This window comes from Furipterus horrens, unplaced genomic scaffold (genome assembly GCF_987537825.1).
Source record: "Furipterus horrens unplaced genomic scaffold, mFurHor1.1.pri manual_scaffold_10, whole genome shotgun sequence".
Taxonomy (NCBI): domain Eukaryota; kingdom Metazoa; phylum Chordata; class Mammalia; order Chiroptera; family Furipteridae; genus Furipterus; species Furipterus horrens.
The window spans coordinates 97,747,942-97,768,344 of NW_028327180.1; the positions used below are offsets into that span (position 1 = coordinate 97,747,942).

The following is a 20,403-nucleotide window of genomic DNA, read 5'->3' on the forward strand; positions in this document are numbered from 1 at the left end:
TCCTGGTTTTTAGGTGGCAACTAATTAAAGTTCTTTTTACAAAATTACATAAAACCCGAAGTAAACTTATACGGGGGCTGGATTTCACCTGGTAGCCACTAACTTTGGAATGTTTTGTTTTCAGAGCTCTGGGGGGGCGGGAAGGATCGGAAATGTTGCTATTACGAAACAGGACGCCCACTCATCTGGCTGAAACCTACATGTCCAGCGTCATGAGTGAAGTGGGCACCCACACAGCCACCTTCCCGGTCAGGGGTGGGGCGCTGACCCCCGGCACCCCTGCCCACATCCATCCTTCGTCTAGGTGCTGTAGGTCGGTCTGCCTCTTTTTAAACTCAGTGTCAATGAACTCACAAGGTAAGCATTCCCTTGGGTCCTGATGGCCGCTGGTTTTTGATCTTGAATATGGAAGCTTCCAGAAGCAATTTTAATCCGCCTTCTATTCAACACCCAGAGCGAGCATTCAGAAACTCAGATCTGATCCTGTCATTCCACAGCAATGCTCGGGCCCTGCCTCCCTAGGTCCACGACACCATCTGGACAGCAGATGTCCCTCCTGGGAGAGCACCCCACCCCCGCCCCGCCCCTAACTAGTCAGGCCAGCCATCCAAAAGCAGCAGCTCAGGATGGGGTCCAGCCACCGACACGTCTCACTTGGCTCAAACGGTTTTACATTTCTAAAAATGAGCTTGCGTTTACGTTTAAATTCAGCCAAGTGCTGAAGCTGCAGATGGGTGATGAATGTACCCAAACATGGGTCTCCTGGGCCGTGGGGGCAGCCAGAGCCCCTTGGCCTGTGGCCTCCAATCGCATGCAGCCTGAATCTTCATGTACCCTACAGCACGCTCAAAACATGCGCATTTGGTACATGAGCCACACGGGGAAAAGGCTGGAAGCAAAGAGCCAGCTACCAACTTTTAAAAATTGACAGATTTCACGTGAAAATCTAGACTCCTGGTCAAGGGCATGGGAACCTGTGACCTCTGAGCTGGAGAGACACAGGAGGGAGTCCTTCCTGCTCCTCCAAGCCCCCACTACAGGAGCCGAGCCTGTGGGGGTCCCGTCCCTCCCCAGCACCCACTCCTCCAGGCCTTACGGAGGTGGCTTCCCCAGAGTCCTCCTCTTCCCCCTCCTCACGGCCGTCTTCAATCTCCTCCATCACCTCGGCCTTGGCCTCAGCCACCAGCTCCCGCAGAGCCTTGTTACTGGTGATGCTGCTGACAAAGGGGTGCTGAGGGGGCAAGACACCTGGGTTAGAGCCACTCTGGGCTGGGTGAAGAGGGCAGGCAAAGGCTGGGGTACCATGGACTCGGTAAAGGAGACCCAGAGGCAGCTCAGCAAGTCCTGTGCGTGACGGAAAGAGGGTGAGTCCCAACCGTGTGACACCAAGCGCGTGACTTTCCCTCTCTGAGCGGCAGGCACCTCACCTGTGAAGCAGAGACAAGGATGGCAAACCCACGGGGAGGTCATGACGACTGGAAAGCTAACGCCCACGGAAGTGCTGCTCAGCCCAACGCAGGAGCTGAAGCAAGGTTTGCGGAGGTCTGTTTGTACACTATTCTCTTTGTAAAAGAGGTATTAAGTTCACCAATCATTAAGCTGGGAAGGATTTTCCAGACTTTTCATCTATACAGACCAAGACACAGAACACGTCCATCACCTCGGACAGGCTAGCTCAGAGCCTGTCTTGCCCGCCCTTGAACTTCACACGAACAGAATCCGATTGGACATCATCTCCAGTGGGTGCTTTCTCCACGCCACGCGCTGAAGCGCAGATTCCCCTACACTGTTGCGTGTATCCGTGAACTGCTCCTTCTGTCCCCGCGTGCAGTGTTTTACTGCCTGCATGTCAGCTTGTTCATTCATTCTGCTGCGCGGGGACATGTGTGTCGTTTCCTGTTCTGGTGACTGCCTACATCAGCCAAGAACACATTTGAAGATGTCTTCGGGCAGACATGTGTGTTTGCAAAAGCTTGAGGCGGAGTGGTGTGCGCTCTATTCCCAGACGCTTACAGAAATATCCCAACTTTCACAGACCTTGCAGAACACCAAGGCGTCTAAGTCCTCAGCAGGTGCTGAGTCACACGAACACCTCCCAGGCGCAAGTCTGTCCCTGGGCATCCTCCCCTGGAACTCTGGACGGACAGGGCTGGGGTTCCCCGATCACCACACTCACCCAGGCCAGCACTGGAGGAACGCAGGGAGTGGGGCTGCCTTTACGCCGGAATTTGCTCATTTGAAATTTACAGGAAGGCTCTGATGAAACTGCACTGTTTTTACTGTCAGCAAATTTATCAGCAGAGGAACAGCGTCACGATTGCAGGGAAGTATGCAAATGACTCAAGAAAATAAATGTCCTAGCAGCCTGAAAACACATTCACAACTGATAGGTCCACGGGAATCATTTTCGCCAGTTTGTTCATCTACATCAGTTCATTTGTGGGGGCCACGAGGCAACACCCCGTTCGGCTTGGTCGCCTGACTTTGTCCCTCTGACGGCGACAAGTCTCACCCGCCTTGAAGAGCCCTGTCACTCGGGTGCCTCTCTGTAGTTAGTCCAAGCTAGTAAAGGTCTGAAGAACTGCACTCGTTTTTCCTCTCCCATGTCCCCATTCATTCACTGACTCATGCCACGACCACACGGTGAGGCCGGCAACATGCCAGGTGCCAAAATAAGGTGACCAAAAAGCCAGGAAAGGTCCTGGCCCTTGGGAACTCGCAGCTGAGGGGGTGACAAGAGGTGTGTAACCGAGTGACAAGATCATTGCAGATCTGGTAACAGGGGAGCGGGGGGCTGGAACAACCTGGCCCAGCCCAGGCAGGGGAGGCTCCTTAGGTCTGTGGTCACAGGGGCCTCCCTGTGGAGTTGACTTTTGAGCCGAGACCTTGACGGATGGGAAGGGGCCTGCCGGGGAATTCCAGGCAGAGGAAACAGCAAGTGCAAAGGCCCGGAGACAGGACTGAGCTGGGTGTGCGGGGGGCGCGCCTGCAGACGTGGAGGCGTAAGGAATTGTGGGAGAGGAGAGGGCAGGGGAGGAGCCGCAGGAGGAAGGGCAGGGTGGGCCATGCAGGGCACCTGGGCCGGGGAAGACGCTGAGACTTTATTCCCAGAAGCCCCTGGAGGGCTGCAGCGGAGACGGATGTTAAAGGTGTCAGTTAAAGTGACATTAGGAGTGTCATTTAAAGGTGTCACATCTGGCTGCTGAGTGGTTCCAAGAGTCTTGAGTGGAACCATTAATAAGGGTTTATTAATATGGGAAGCAGGGGAAAAACAGCTGCTAAGGGCCAGACTGTCTGGGATAAAATCCTGCTTCTACCACCAGCCTGGGCCAGTCGCTCACCTCCCTGAGCCTCAGTTTGCTCATCTGGATGCTGGGAATAAGGGTATGATTGTTCCAAGCATTACAGCTCAGAGCTATCATCTACGTCATCATCACCAGCATCAACACGTTCTCATCCTCATCACCATCACCATCACTACCATCATCATCACCATCATCACCATCACCTCCATCATTACCATCATCACCATCACCATCACCTCCATCACGACCATCATCACCATCACCTCCATCACGACCATCATCATCACCCCCTCCAGCAGTAGCAGCAACAGCACTATCACAGTCAGAGAAGCCTCTGAGGCACCAGGTTTGCACTCCCCGCCATTCCTGTCCCCTCCACATCCCCACGGGGTAGAGGTTTCTAGAACAGAGGCTGAGAACCAGCTCCCAGACGTTCCCAAGCCTCTCACTGCACAACCTCACACGGGGGAACCCCAGCAAGAAGCCACAGGACACCTCTCCGCAGCGGCTGAAGCAGATGGGACAGAAGTAAATAAGGGAGGCACAGGCTTTGGGGAACCCCCGGTTTTCATCAGGGCACACTACCTATTGACCAAATTAGCGGCTCTTCTGCACGCCAGGTGCCTTGCCTCCGAGGCTGACCCGGGCTGACCCATGCACTCCACCAGTCCCCTGAGCCCCAGGGCCCTTAGGAAGCGGAGGGGGTGGGGCGGCACAGGGAGGAAAGCCTGCTGGCAGGCAGGTGAGCTCCTGCAGTCCTGGGTGAGCGGGGTAACTGAGGAGGCCTAGAGCGCCGTTCTATCAACTGCTCCAGCGCACCTCCGCCACCCCTTCTGCTCCACCACCTCCAGGCGTGTTTAGAAAAGGAATTTCCCCAATCCCCTCAACTGCCAAGGCCCATTAGAGAGGCAAGGCTCTGCAGGGAGGGCGCTACCCCGGCAGGACGCACACTGTGTGCCTGCACGGGGACAGGCTGGTCTGGACAGACACGGGTCCCCAGGAAGTGCTTGGCGCCCCCACAGAAGGCCCAGATCCGAGGGGAACCCAGGCATCTGCTCCTTCAGGAAGAGGAGCAGGTGCTCTGTGCCATCTCTGTGGGGAGCCCCGGGTGTCACGCAGCACATCGGCTGGCTCCCGCCCTCCAGCCAGGACCCCTGCGGCCTTCGACACGGACATCCTTTCCAAGAACTTGAGCCTTGAGCCTGTTTTCTTCTGTGCGCTTAGAAGCCAGCCGCCAGGGAGTCCCCCACGCCAACACTGGCTTTAGGAAGTGCCTAATAACGTGTCAACATCTTCCCTTCCGTCCTCCCACCCGCCCTTCCAACCCCTTCCCTCTCTCCCCTTCTCTCCTTCATTTCTTCTTTCTCTCCTTCATTTCTTCTTTCTCTCCTTCATTCATTTGGAGGCAGCTTCCCAGCGTGGTCAGGAGAACAGGCTTTGAAACCAGACGACCAGGATCAGAATCCCAGCTCTGTCACTTACAGGCTGTGTGACCTTGTGCAGGCTACCTAACCTCTCTGTGCTTCGGTCTTATGTCTGGCAGAGATCTGAATTAGGACCAGCTCCACAGGGCAGTTTTAACAATTACATTTAGTTAACGTTCAACATTAAGAACAGCACCTGGCATGGAGGAAGGATTACCTAACAGTGTGTTAAGTAAAAACAAGTAAACGTATTTAACAAATACTTGTTAAGGGTCCTCTCCATCCAGGCACTGTTTGGGTGCTTGGAACACATCAGTGAACAAAATGAAGACTGTGTTGCCCTGGCCAGGTGGCTCAGGTGGTTGGAGTATCATCCCGTAAACCAAAAGGTTGCAGGTTTGATCCTCGGTCAGGGCACCTACCTAGGTTGTGGGTTAGATTTCCGGTTGGGGCACATGCGGGAGGCAACCAATCAATGTTTCACATCTACGTTTCTCTCTCTCTCCCCCTTCCTCTCTCTAAAAGCAATGAAAAAATGTCCTCAGGTGAGGTTAAAAAAAAAAAAACAACTTAATGAACTAATAAGTTACATATCACCATGCTATATGCCATGGAAAAATTAAAAGTGGGGCAGGGAAAGGAGACTTAAAAAGTAGGGACTGGGGGAGCAGCTGGTTTGCGGATTTTAATAGGGTAGCTGGGGGAGGCCCCACCGAAAAGCTGACAAGCTGACATTTGCATAATGAGCAAAGGAGGCAAGGGACAAGACAGAGACAGAGAGACAGACAGCCAGGGAGGAGTCTGGGGGAAGACTAGTGCAGGCAGGCCACGCGGAGCGCCAGTGCAAAGGTCCTGAGGCAGGGTGTGCCAGGCGGGTCTGAAGAACAGAACGGAGTCCAGGATGGCTGGCGCAGAGTGAGGGGCGAGAGGGAGAGAGGAGGTCTGCAGGGTCAAGGTGGGGTGGGCAGATTACACAGAACCTTGCCGGTCACTGAGATTGTGGATTTTACCCTGAGTGGGGTGGGAGCCAGTAGAGGCTTTGGACCAGGGAGGGACAGGAGCTGACAGGGTTGCAAGGTTCGCTCCGGCTGCTGTGCTGAGAACAGACGGAAGCAGGGCAGGGAGCCCAGGGAAGTGGCAGTGCTCCGGGTGAGAGACGGTGGCAGCTCAGACGGGGGGTGAGAAGGGGTCAGATTCTAGCACGTTCTGCAGGCAGGGAAAACAGGATTTCTCCGTAGGACAGACGTGGAGTGTTCGAGAAGGAGTGGGAGTCTTTTATGTATCTCAGGATGCTTGCAAGGCATGGAGCTTGACCGCTGGAAGGGTGGGGTCGCCCCGACAGACAGGGAAGCGGACGGGGGGGCACCGGTGGGCAAAGACGCTCCGTGGTGCACGTGTCAAGTTTGAGGTGCCAAGTGGACGTCCGAGGGAGGCTGGAGGCTGGGTGGGGGGCAGGGAGAGAAGGCTGGGCTGCAGGTGGAAATGGGGGCGTCACTGTAAATGGGACGAGGCCAGCCAGGTGAGTGCAGATAGCAGGGACGAGGGGGGCAGGTGACCAGGGAGAAGGAAACCGAGAAGACGTGGGAGCCGGATGTCAGTGCTGATGGCAAGGACGATCACCGCCTCATGGTGGCTGCTGCTGTGGGTCCAGGGATGCGAGCACTGGGGCCTGAGCTGACTACCACGTCCAGCAACATGGAAGGTGCTGGTGACCCTGACAAGGACCCTGTGACACAGGGGGTGGGTTTCAGACTGTGCAGCAGGTACAGACTGAGCACCTGATGTCTGATGGCCATTACGCTTGAAACGGCGCCAAAGAGAATCTCTCTCACTCCGCGCTCTGTCACGTGGGCTCTATCCGCACCCCACGGCAGGGGAAACGGAGGCACAGAGCGGGCGAGCCTGGGTCACCACCGTGTGATACAACGCCAAGGAGCACCTGCGCAAGTCAAGGACTGACCCGTAAACCCAACAGGGCATTGTCAGCCAGCTGGAGGCAGAACGCAGGGAAGGCAAGGGGCTGGGGGAAGCTTCTAGAAGCAGGCAGACACGAGGGCCAAGGGGGCACCGGGATCTGGAACTCCCTCTGTCTCTCCAAGCCAGGGGACCGCAGCAAGCCTGCTTCAGACCTCGGTGTCTCCACTGGAGGGGCAGGCCCTGTACTGCACCGTTCCCGGCGCAGAGGCGAGCGGGCCCACGGGAGAAGCTGGCCGCGGCCGCACTCTGAGAGGTGCTTTATTTATCTCAAAGGGCCTCTCCTTTTCTCTGCGACCCTTTCTGTCTCAGGCTGAGAGGCCTCTGCCAGGACGTTTTTCCAACTATGGAACGGAAATTCCTGGCTCAGGTCAGGGCTCCAGGGCCAAGTGGGGACAGGGGACAGCTGTCTCTTCCCGGTGGAATGTCCCGGAGGCCGGATGTATCGGGCCAGGAGGGGCCTGCCCACAGGAAACAATCGGCCCAAGCAGGCTGGAGCTTCCCGCCTGACAGCGACAGCAGGCCCACCCCGCCCCCGCCCCCACCTCTGGCTGGCCCAGTCCTGCCCCCTCTGCAGCTTCCCCCCACCCCTGCACAGTACCCAGAAAAGGAGGCCTCTGGTCCTCCAGACATTTGCTTTCAAATATACTCGTGACCCCCTAGCAGACAGCTCCCCACTGGGCAACCTGGTTTCTTTCCATTTTTTAACTCAACACACCAAACACTCAGGGAACACAATGATTAACAGTTAAGCTAAGCTCTTTATAGTGTTCTCTCCCTTAACCCTCACAACCACCTTGCCAAGGGGACGTTGCTAAAATCCCATGTCAGAGCAAGAACCAAGTCAGAGAGGTTAAGCCACTCACCCAGGGTTGCACAGCCAGTAAGTGGCAGAGCTGGGATTTGAACCCAGGACTTTCCAACCCCAGTCCACACACCGCATCACTGTGCTGCACGCCCCAGGGGGCAAACATTTCACACACACCACACCTCGTCGCCAGGGGAGCTAAGTGTGTCCCTGAGCGACACAAAGCTTCAGGATGGCCCTCTCCCACATGCCTTTTCTTCTGCACACTTTTGCTGTAACAGGTCACAGTGGCGAGTACAGTACCCTGAGTCCTGCGTGTCCTCTTTGTGAACCATCAGATCTGGGGTGGACACACCATACTGCCCCAATGTCACCTTCAATGCCCCTGCCCTCACCCCAGCTCCCACACCCACGCGCCCTGGCTCTTCCAGGCTCCTGCCACTCACCTCTACGTCCCAGAACTTGGCCTCCACCCTGGCCTGGCTCCCGGCTCACATAGGAGAGCCACCCCTCCTGGGCCCGCCCCCCGCCTGCGCCGTTTTCGCCGAAGCCCTCATCTCTCCTGTCTCATGCACGTAACCGGTCCTATGCCCCCCTCGCCCTTACTGATCATCAGCTCCATGAGGACGGGGCTGTGGAGGCTTCCTGCCCGGCAGCACCCCCACCAGGGAACGCGGGTTGATGAATGAATGGCTGTGCACACTGTCACCTGGGCTGGGTGACGAATACACCTGTCATCCTCCTCCAAAGGAGGGACAGGGCAGAGGGGCAGGCAGCCCCGGAAGAGGGGACCCACTCACCTCCAAGAGCTGTGCAGCACTGGGCCGGGTCTCTGGGTTCTTGTCGAGGGCAGTCTTCAGGAAGTCTCGGAACTCCACAGACCTGGGAGGACAGGGGGCAGCAGTGAGCTCGGAGCGGACACCCCGTGTCACAGACTCCGCTCTCCCGGGAGCCCTGTGCCTTCCAGAAAGGCCCATCAAAGGACCAAGGGCGCCTTCATGAGCTGAAAAGCAGAGGCGGTGGGGCTTTCAGGATGAGCTTCTCATCACGGACATCACTGTACAGGGAGGGACGTGGACACCCAAGGAGCAAGGGCTTGCCTCAGGCCACAGAGCAAAATGCAGTGGTGCTGGGGTTCAAGCCAGAGCCCCAAATCCCAGCCCAAGGTTTTGCCAGGTGGCTGCTGGGCTCACTTGGGCCCCTCTCCCCACAGTGGGGCCCGGGCCTCTGAGCCACCAGGCTGCCGCGTGGAGAACACAGCGGAGAGACCCGGCCCTCCAGTGACACCCCTGCTCCTTACCACTTGGAAGGGGTGAGCAGCGTGGGCGGGTCCGACTTGGCGATCTTGAGCAGGACCCGCATGGGGTTGAGCTCGTGGTGCGGGGGTTCGACCTGGGCCAGCTCGATCAGTGTGATGCCCAGGGACCAGATGTCGGCTTTGTAGTCGTAGGGAGTGTCCTTCATGGTCTCACACATCACCACCTCGGGGGCCATCCTGAACCAACCAAGGGACAACAGAGGCTGAGAACCTGGCCTCACGGGCGCTTCTCGGAGACTCGGGGTCAGGGGCCAGCGCAGGCCAGCGTCAGGGGCTGGCAGCACTCCCGAATCACGGTGGGCCTTCCTGTCCATCCCACCGTCTTCCTGATGGTGGTCTTCACACAGAAAGACGCCCTCCAAGCGGCTCCACCGCCACGGCCTGCTGCAGTTCCTGACGGCTACCACCAGGTGGCAGCCACAATCCAGAACTCAGAGTCCTGGGAGGGTGGGGGGGGGTGCAGAGGGGAAGGGGCCCAGAAAAAACTGGGGGCAGGGAGGGCAACACAGAGAATACAACAGCGCGGAGAGAAGGGAGAGGAGAGAGGAGGAGGAAGAGGTATAAAAGGGCAGAGAGAGAGAGAAAAAGGGTGAGTAATAAGCAAGCAAGCAAGGAGCCCACCTCCACAACGGGAATTAATGCACACGAAAAACAGAAAGTAGTTAGGTATGAAACTGAACGAAAGACTTTTGTTTGGGGGGTTTCTTGGTTTTTTTGTTTGTTTGTTTTTTTAAGTAATAGTTTTGGAAAAGGAAACACCAAGGACTAGAGAAGTCCGGGAGACGGCGTGGAAGGGTAGGAAATGAACCTGATTATTCGTCTTCACAGCCCCAGCCCCCACACTCAGTCTGTACTTGTTGAACTGATCAAGAACTGAACCACTTTTTTAGGCATTCCAGTTAAAGCGTAATTAACGGAGCATTTTCTATGTGCATCATCCCATTTAATCATCACAATAACTCCTGGTTTTACAGGTCAGGAAACTGAAGCACAGGGATGGGAAGCAACTTGGCCGAGGTCACAGCGCTCCTCGGTACTAGTCAGAGGTCCCCTTGGGGAGCCTGAGGTCTAACGTTCCCCCCCATCGTTCCGTTTCCAGAAGCTGCCCAACTCACCAGTAAGGCGTTCCAATGAAGGAATCTCGTTTCTGCAGAGTTTTCAGATTCTTGGCAGACACACCAAAGTCAGCTGCAAGACAAAGATCTCAGATAAAGTATCCACGGACATTCCTCCGCCCCCGGCCCTAGGCTGTGGACTCGGAGGCCCGCCTTCCACATCAGCCACCAAATGCCATCTCCTCTCACACAAGCCAGCAGTCACTGAAAATATGTTCACTGCCATCGGGGCATACCAAGACATGCACTTTCCTACTTGATCCTGAGAGTATGAATTAGAAAAGAAGTTTTACTATAAAGCGTAAGAAACTTCAGAAGATCCAGACTCTTCTAATGCAGTAATTCCAAACCTAGGCATCTACCCTAATAAAATAATCTTTTAAGTATAACAAGAATGATGTCTAACAACGTTCATCCATGTGCCATTGTAAGAGGGACAAGTTAAAAACAACCATAATTGCTTAGTTTCCAGGAAACACTTCTAATTAGCAACAATCACACCTTGGGGACACCTCATTGGCCCCAATACTGTCACTGAGCAAAGCTTAGGGGATAATTTTAAATGTTTGCTATACAATCTATAACATACCCTGTCTTTTCCAAAAGGATTTAAGATGCTGTCTCTCTCTCTCTCTCTCTCACACACACACACAAACACACACAGAGAAACTAGGAGACGTAAGATAAGGTAAACAATAAAAAACTGAAAGGATAAAAGTGTGATATACCCCATATGATGTGATCTCTCATAGTCGTTAAAATTAATTTTGAAGTATTTTATTACATATTTTAATACAAAATAATACATTTCAATATTGAACATTTACTATGTATTTAAAATTAACATTTACTATGTAGCTAAATACTTTGATATTTGATACTATTAAGATATTTTATTTATATACTTATAAGGTTAAGTGGAAAAGGGGAGATGCAAAGTTGACTATATTCTATGGCCAAAATTATGTCCCATCCTGCCCTGGCTGCTGTGGCTCAGTTGGTTGGGTGTCGTCCCACAAACCGAAAGGTTGTGGGTTCGATTCCCAGTCAGGGCACATGCCTGGGCTGCAGGTTCAGTCCCCAGTCGGGGTGCGTACGAGAGGCAACCGATCGATGCTTCTCTCTCACGTCAATGTTCCTCTCCCTCTCTTCCCCTCTCTCTAAAATCAATAAAAGGAAAAAAGATTTTTTTAATCATGTCCCATCCCCCCCAAAAGAAGGGCAAAAATACACATTGAACTGACGGGGAGGGAATAACCAATCTGTTTAAAGGGTTGTCTTGTGGGTGGTGAAACTAGACTAGGTTTTTTCTACTTTTCTGAATCCCTTAAATTTGCTATGATGAACATGTGGGACTTTCAGGACTAACAAAGTAAATAAATAAATACAACGTATCTTTCAACCCACACCCAACACCACTCTGTGTGCAGAGAAGAGCCCAGCGCCACCGAGGGCTCTCCCCCGTGCTCTGGGACAAAGTTTTATCTTGATTAAAAAACAAACTCAAGAGGAAATAGCACTGAGAGAACAGGCGAGGGCCAGTTTAGAGCTTTGCAGCAAGAAACTGCAAAGTTGTTACAACTGCCAGCCACTCGGGGAGCCCCTGCCTGCGCCCCCAAAGGAGCGGGCTAGGAGCAGGCGGCAGCCCTGCTCTCCATCACTCACGATTCCAACCCAGGAGGGAGGATCATAGCGCGCGGCCCGAATGGGAGGAAACGGGGCTCCTGTCTCGGCTCTGGTATTTCCCTGGCTCATTCATCTCTCACCACTCGGGGGCCATCAGGAGCCAGGAGCAGAGACTGCAGTGGGGGCCAAAGCAAACTAGGTCCCCGTCCTCGGGCAGCTCCAAGTCTGCTAGGGGGAGCTGATGCCATCAGATGAAGGCCAACCAGTATCGTAACGTGTCAGTGATGCAAAGACGGGAGCGAGGGGCAGGACAGGCTGGGGGCAGGGGGCTGGGACCTACACGTCGGGGTGGGGACGGAAGGAGGGCCTGGAGGAAGGACAGCTGAGAGCCTCCAGTCCATTCATTCCACAAACATTAACTGAACATCTGTTACGTGCCGGGCACTGTCCTAGGCGCAGAGATGGACCAAGCTCCTTACCCTCGTGTGGCTGGTTTTCCCAGTGACGGAGACAAGCAGCGCGTGCTTCCTGGCCGTGAGTAGGACGGTGCAGGGAGCAGGGGGGCACAGGGATGCAGAGCGCTGCAGGGTGGCAGCTACTGTAGCCAGGAGGTCAAGGTCGGGGAGACAGGCAGGGGCTGGGACAGTTACCAGACCCCTAAGCCTCAGTTTCCCTGCCAGTGAACACAGGGATGGTGACACTGTAGAACTACCCTGCAGGGTTGTCACGGAGATTAAATGACACATGGAAAGTGCTTGGCCCTAAGCCTCGCCCTCGGTAGAGGCTCCGGGCACATGAGCTGGTCGCCTGAGATTTCCAGGCTGGGTCAAGGCTGAGGTCAGGAAGCCCCAAGCCCCGGCTGCTAACTAGACAGCTGCTCAGTCAGCTGAGGATGGTCCTCGCAAGGACAGTCTGGCCGTAACCGGGAGCAGGGTGGGGCCCTGCCACCACCCGGCTGCTGCAGGGTGAGGTGCAAGCCCAGGGTGCATAGAACCCAGCTCTGCTGCTCCCTGCCCGGTGCCCTGGGTGTCACCCCACCCCTGACCACCCAGGCTCCCAGGTGAGAACTGGCAGCCGGGCTCACCTCCTCCCTGCAGGGTGTGCCTGGGCCCCAGCTCCCCTGCAAACCCCAACACTGAGTGGCATGTCACCCCAGGAAAACTTTTGGAAACCGTGACAGCCTCTCAGACCCAGAGTGAGGCTACCCCAGGGAGCTGCCACCCCCCCACACAATGCCCTCTGGTCCCTTCCAGGGAAGGGACAGGAAAAGCGGAAACCACCCAGTTTCACAATGACACCCGGTTGGTCTCTGAGTCCCCAGGGCCCCCTGAGGCAAGTGTCACTGGCTTTCTGGGCAGCTGCTACTTCCCCTTCTGCCCCACAAGAATGGGCCTGGCCAGGAAGGTGGGGCGGCCCCACTCTGCAGCCCAGGGCCGCAGGCTCTCCCTGGGCACGAGACAGGGTGACCCAGCAGTGTACCCCCTGAATGGGGTTTGCTTCTGCTAGGAGGATGGCTGCCCTCAGTCAGTTCAAGGTGGGTTTTCATCAGGCAGCCTCTTCTGATGAAAAGTCTCCTCCTCCCCATTGGCAAACAAGCATCAAGAGACAGGGGAGCCACAGGCGGGGAGGGAGGGACGCACTCTCTTCACGACCCGTCACTTCTGTAAGGAAGAGACCATTTCTGCTTTGCCCACAGCACCACTGGCATCAAACCTGGCACGTGATGCACCCAACAGGGTCACTAAATGAACAAGTGAGCAGACAGACTTTGCTAGAATGCCTTTGCTCGTGTGTCTTTAGGAAAACATGACGACACTGGGTTTTAAGAAACATTCAACAGCAATTCTATTTAGAAATAGATCCCCAAAACCAGACTTATAATATATATGGAAGCTGAGGAAAGCACTATTCGAAAGAGTGAAAAGTTGCACATACACTCAGTTGCTTCTGGAGCCTGAGTGGGGAACGGGAAGATAAATTAAAGTGCACCCAGACCACGAAATAATATGCAGCCCTGAAAAAGAACGAGGTCAGGATTGTATGTCCAAACTTGGGCCTTGGTTCATAACATGTTGTCCCGAACAAGCTGCTGACGGACTGACACCTATCACAGAATATGTAGCATGACTCCAGTAGTATCTTAAAGAACAACACGTGCTGTTGTTACGCACAACCAAGCACACACATGGTAAAGGGTCAGGAGGTCGCACAGCAGACTTCACAGTGACTACTACCTCTCCAGGAGTGGGATTTGGGCAGGGGCAGTGCATGGAGGGGGCCTTACATTGTTTTACTTCATGCACTTTTATTCTTTAAAATGTTTTTCAGGCCCTGACCAGTGCAGCTCAGTTGGTTGAGTGTCATCCTACAAAGCAAAAGGTTGCTGGTTCGATTCCTGGTCAGGGCACATGCCTGGGTTAAGGGCCAGTCCCCAGTTGGGGACATGCAAGAGACAGCTGGTGAATGTTTCTCTCCCTCTCTTTCTCCCTTCCTTTCCCTCTAAAAATGAATAAATAAAATCTTTTAAAAATTTAAAATAAGATAAAATGATTTTCATAAAGCGTATGCATCGCTTTCATGGTTTAAAAAGCTGAAATGTATGTGGCAAAGACTTTTGAGTTTATGGGTTTTTACTTTTTTTTTTCCCTCTTCTGAAAACCCAGTGGGGGCCAGGATGTGGTGGAGGGAAACTGTCACAACCAGCTTGAAGGGCACCGCAGCCCCAGGCTTTCACGAAAACCCAAAACACTGCACAAACCCAACGCTCGGCTGCTGAAAACTTCTACAGGTATTTACAGAAAGAGACCCGGGTCCAGGAACAGATGCGGCCATCACACACTTGTTGGAGAAGAATATGAGAAGCCTCATGAGAAACCATAAATGATGGTTTATGCATGTGGCTGAATGCAAGAAAAACATTAAATGATCATGTTGCTGAGAAATATTTAAGGGTTGGGGAAAAAACGTCCTGACATTACCAATTAGATAAAAAAGCAGCCCTGGCTGGCGTGGCTCAGTGGATTGAGCGTCAGCCTGCAAACCAAAGGGTCACCGGTTCGATTCCCAGTCAGGGCACAGGCCTGGGGTGCGGGCTACCTTCCTAGTTGGGGGTGCACGAGGGGCAACCACACATGGATGTTTCTCTCCCTCTGTTTCTCCCTCCCTTCCCCTCTCTCTAAAACTAAATAAATAAAATCTTTTTAAGAAAAAGCAGACTGGAAAACTATATATGTACTACAATACCAACGTTTTTTAAAAGCACGTATTTATCTAATAGCACCTAAAATTTCCCGAGCACTTTCTAGGTGCCACCCCTATGCAAAGAGGCTGACGCGTCTCATTCGTCGCCGGCTGCGTATACCCTGTGTGCCCTGCCGCACATACCCGCCCATGTACAGCACCCTCAGCTGTGACCCCACGGGCAGGGAAATGCACAGATGAGGCAACTGAAGTTTAGAGAGACTGAGTAACTTGTAGACGGTAACCCAGCTCTAAGGACAGATGTGACACTAAGTCTGTGTTCTGCCGCGACACGGTCCCGCCTTCCTGTGCACAGAAGAGAAGACAGGAAGGAAGTACACAGTGATGCACTCTGGCAAGATCAGGAACGACGTTAACTTCCTTGTGCTTGGGCCCACTCCTCCCAAATTATTGACAGCACTGTGTCTATCTCTACACTCACTTAGGTATACGTTTTCTCCTGATAACAAGGCACTACTGCTTATCAAAGCTTCAAACATTTACAGATTAAAAAGTGTCCCTCTATAATCCTGGCAGAAATCAACACTTTGTTTATTACCCGTAGCTCAGATGTATTTATTTATATAAGTTTAAATGACTTAGTAAACTCAGATGATATAATGATATCATTTTAATGTATCTGCTTTTAAGAAATGAAATCAGATTAAACATACTACTTTACAACAGGGTTTCCCCCTTCTCAGTATGTATTTACACTTGACCCTTTAACAGCTCAGGGGTTAGGGGTGGAGTCAAAAATCCACAGGTGACCTTGGACGTTACAGGCAGCCCTTCGCGTGGTGGATTCAACCACCCGTGACTGAAAACAGCCGTTTTGAACACTATTCAATCCACAGTTGGGAATACTGTTTTCAATCTGCAATTGGTTGAACCTCCATAGGCAAAACCTACAGATGTGAGGGGCCAACAAAACTTCTGGGAAAAAAATCCATGTCTATGTGGACCTGCCTTGTTCAAATCCGTGTCGGTCAAGGGGGAACTGGACATCTTTACTAGAGATTACGCATTTTCTTCTCCACAGCTGAAAAAGATTCCATCATCAGACAGATTCATAATTTACTCATTCAATCCCCTACTGGAGTAAACTTGAATCCTTTCTGACTTCTTGCTGTTATAAACATTGTTGCAATAAATATCACGAATCTATCTTTCCATATAGGTGTGTGCAAAAATTACTGATATCAGAAAACTATACGCACAGTGTAAAATGCATTGTTATACACACAAGCAAGGAAATCAGACTGTACAAAGAAATGTGAGAATCGCTTACCTGCCCACTCACCTACTGAACTGTAAGCAACCAGAGAATATGCAACCGGAGGAGCCCTCTCCCACACAGTGCCAGGCCAACTAGGGCCACCCCTCTGTCCAGCTGCAGTTCTGAACCCCTCCTCCTCTCCTGAACCCTTCACCCCAAATCAGGGGAGTCCGCAGTCCAGCTCAGTCAGGGCACCCTTGAAATGTAAGTCTGAGATGGTCCCCAACCAGGGGTGTGTACTATGTGCCCGGGGAAGTGTTTGGAACTGCATGAGGGTGGTCCGGCTATCACAATGAATGACAGCAGTCCTACATTTACCGAGGGAGGCAGGGACACTGGGCCGCCTGCACGGCACAAACTGTCCCATCCAAACGCCAGCAGCGGCCTGTGGACAAACACGAGCCAGAGCCCCCGCGGCAGGCAGGGAAGCGAAGCCTAGAGGAGGCTTCATACAGTCTCATTTCATTGCTCGTGTGTGTAACATACAATGCATTTTGCACTGTGCAAACTGGGGTGAAGCCTGCTGAAACTGAGGTGGGGACGGGAGAGAGCAAAGGCTCCCACCCCCCAGCCTGGAATCTCAGGCGTCTCCTTCCTCTGGGTTACAGCAGCCAGCGACCCGCCTGAGCGCCTTAAGAGGAAGGCTTCCCCAGGGGCCCCAGTGACTTCCCCAAATACCAGGAACATCTGCCTTCCCCGCAGTGCCACGCACAGTGCCAGGCAGGGAAGTGAGAAGGCGCTGCTGTGATCAGAGACCAATTGCCTCATCTTCCTGAGTCTCCGTTTCCTCATCTATTAAATAAGGATCGTGGTATCCCCGCCACATGTAAGACTGAAAAGAACGCTCTATTTTTCTGTTCCTTTTTTATTTTCTTTAATTTTTTAGGCAGCTAGATACACGTGACCACGAATGATGCCTCTGTGTCCCGATCCCTAGCCTCACTGCCTTCCCCGGCCCTCTTTTCTCCCTGCATAACCCTTGTTCTCCTATTTTCCCCCTAACCCCCATCACGAATGGCGTCTTTTGTTCTTGCTTCCCCCCCAGCACTGCTGCCTCACTCACTCCCCTTCCTCTGAGCCTCCATTATCCCAGGAGGCTGTGCCAGTCGACGGCGGTCAGCTCTTTGTTTCTCTGGCCAGGTCCAAACTCCCGTTCCTTCTGCAAAGCAGACACTCGTTCACCGCGATCACGCCGTTCCGAGGGGCAGGGGGCGGTCCACGGGGCCTGTGACCCCGCCCCTTCGCCAGAGCCTGACCACAGGCTGGGCCTCTCAGAAAAGCCCTCCCTCCTGGGCCTCGTGGATTGGTCCAGGGATCTGCACCCGAACCAAGTTGGGCCAATTAGAGCCCTTCATGAGATTCTTGATTCAGATCTGAAACAGCGAGGTTTAGTTCATCCTGCGGGAGGCCAGGCCGGGAAACATAAAGCTAGACCTTGCCCCGTGCCCGCAGCTTTGTGTGTGTTGGGGGGCGGGGGAGGGGGTGAGAGCCTGACCTACGTGCACGGACACCGGAGAGGGTCTGGGCAGCACCCGTGTTCTAGGGTCCAACACACCTCAATGCCCAACCGCTGCATCTCTTCCCCAACATGGCTCCATGTGTGATATACACACACTGTCCTGTCTGCCCTATCCGGGAGGTGGTTTTTTAATCACTTGCCACCAAAAGATTCTAAGAGGGCCGTGTTAGCCATGTGGGCCCTGGAGCCAGATGCGTCGGTCTGAACCCCAGTTCTTACAGCTGTGTACCCCAGGCAAATTAATTAACCTCTCTGGTTGCCGAATCCCTCCCCCGTGAACCGCCCTCGGTAACCTTTGAGGGTTAGTGCACGGTAGCCATAGTGGAAGAACCAGGACCCCAGCCAGCTGGCAGCTGCAAACAGGAACTCTGGGTTGGGGTCAAGGTGGGAGTGCGAAGTGCGTGGCTGGTTCCTGCCGGGCCCCCTGTACCCCAGCGGGCCTTTGGAAGTTAGGGACCCTGCAGAAATCATAAACTGATAAAATAATGAAATGCTGGGAATGACTATTTCTGGAGCACCTACTGTGTGCCAGGCTCTGTGCTGCACACTGATTTGTAGGACAGTGCAGAGCTCTGCTTAAAACTTGAAAGACCCCGAAAGTTGTGAAATTCACCTCCCATCCTCCGAGAAGCCCGTGTGGGGAGAGGAACACAGGCTCTTTGGAGAACAGGGAACAATCCTCGTAGCAGCGGCTGAGACAGGCCTCAGCCAGGGAAAGAAACCTAACATCGCTGGGCCCCTACTGTGTGCTGGGCACTTATAGGTGCTTTGCAGGCTCTGTCTAACCAGCCGTCGCACCAACGCAGGAACTATCATCCCACTCTGAGTTTCAGAAACTGGGGTTCATTAGGTGACCTGCCCAAGGGCACCCAATGCCAAGTGGCAGATCCAGGACAAAAACACCAATCTTCGGACTTCAAAGTCCACACCCCACTTAATATCTCAACTGTCTTGGGAGGCAGACACTGTTCCTTTTCTCTGGGTGTGAATGGATTCCCGGTAGCCATGGCGAGCTGCTTCTCACCCGCCTAGAGCTGCACCTTGGGCTTAATGTGGCGCCTATCAAATGACCCGCCAAGTCTGGAATCCTAGACAGAAGTAAACATCTAACACAAGCAAGAAGCATAAGGCCTAGGGGCAGGGGGAGCTCGTGAAGCTGGTCTACGGTTCTACCCACTATACAGATGGAAGAACTGAGGTCCGGATGGTTTGATACGGATCTCCAGCTGGGAAGTGGGGGAGCCAGGGTCTGACCCAGGCTGTTCTGTGTTCAGAGCCTGCAGGGCTCAGCTTGCCTGGCTGCGCCGTGTTGATTCGCACTCTACTGACAATCACAGACACTGTCTCCCTGTCTCCCTGGAGGAGAGGCCTTTGCTTGGAGAAAGATCTGCTGAGCGATTCTCTTCTGCCTCCCCGAGTTACATGAGGACGTGGGGAGGGGATGCCTCCAGGGGGCCACTAGCCGGCAGATTCCGGGTGGGGGAAGGAGGATTTTCCTAAACAGAACAGGCCCCAGCAGGCATCCACCCCAAGGCTCCAGGGGTGGCGACAATTGTACCAAGTCACACAGTCAACTTTTCCTGAACTTTTTTCCTTCTTAATTGGCTTTCTGATTTTGTCGATTACATGTGCCAAGTCATTTGGAAACCAGATGTGCCCATCTGCTTCCACCCACCCTCTGCTAGGTTTGCAGCGGGATTCTGGAGCCTGACCCACACCTCAGCACCCTCCAGGGTTAGAAGGGCAAACAGCATGGGAAATGAGAAGCCCACGGGCCATGTCTCAGCCCACGGCTGCTGGGGCTCCCCCTCCAGCCCTCTGCCCACCCTCAGGCTGGTCCTGACCCAGACTTTCTGGGTTCTGCCTCTGCCAAGGGATCAGTTCTCCAAGGCTAAGCCTTGAACTTTCCAGAGCGCACGAGACTGTCCTCTGTCCCTGGATCCTGCCGGAGCCCCAAGGCCCTGGCTGACCCAGCCCCTCCCTGCCACCCATCCTGGACCCCTGACTGAGTCAGTCCACTGGCAGCTGGGGCGTCGGGAAGACCAAACTCTACTACTTCCTCCTTAAGTCCAATCTTGATCCTGAGCATCATATTTTCTGCGGGCCACAGTGTCCTCACCTGTGTTGGGTACCATGTATACACACACAAACTCCCGTAAAATGAGGTGTCTAGAAAGCACCTTTTCTAATAGCGGGAGCTTCATAAACCCAATGCATGTGTGTTGTTACTGTTATTATCACTCACCCCCAAAATACCCTGTTTCTCACCTCCATGCCTCTGCCCACTAGGCTCCCCTTCCTGGACAGCCCTGCCCAACCTGGTTTACCTGGCAGACACCTGCCCACCTCTCACAGCTCAGTTCCAACTACTCTCTCACTGAAGCCTCTTCTGCACCCCAGGCCCCTCCCCGCATGCTCCACCCCAGCTGCCACCCTGGCCTCAATGGTCCCGCAGGTCACCCAACCAGTCTGGGAGCTCTGAGCAGGAGGAGGACCAGAGTCTCGTCCACCCGCATCCCCACCCCCAGAGCCAAGCACAGGGCTTGGCACACAGCAGACACTGAAGTTTACCACATACCATGTTCTTGAACTGGTATCATAACTGTCTGAGGGAGGTTTGACTATCCCCCCATTTCATAGATGAGGAAATGGATGGGCAGCAGGTTAAGTGCCTTAACCAAGGTCACGCAGAACTAGAAGTTGACTTGAGATTTGAACTCGAGTCTCTCTGATCCTGAGTGTCTGCTCCTAACATCTCCAGCTAGGAGAGGGAACAGGGAGGAGGAACAGCTGAC

The 20,403-nt window shown here is 53.8% G+C and overlaps 1 protein-coding gene across 1 annotated transcript in view; it reads right to left on the reverse strand.

The window, feature by feature from the left end:
• Window positions 1-20,403, reverse strand: part of STK10 (serine/threonine kinase 10) — an 82,910-nt gene that overhangs the window by 24,665 nt on the left and 37,842 nt on the right. The window contains exons 5-8 of the mRNA XM_090288581.1: window positions 9,945-10,017; window positions 8,812-9,006; window positions 8,312-8,393; window positions 1,097-1,231 (exon numbers count right to left, since the gene is read on the reverse strand). Of these exons, the coding sequence (XP_090144707.1) occupies window positions 1,097-1,231; window positions 8,312-8,393; window positions 8,812-9,006; window positions 9,945-10,017 (485 nt within the window). The remainder of the gene's footprint in view (window positions 1-1,096; window positions 1,232-8,311; window positions 8,394-8,811; window positions 9,007-9,944; window positions 10,018-20,403) is intronic.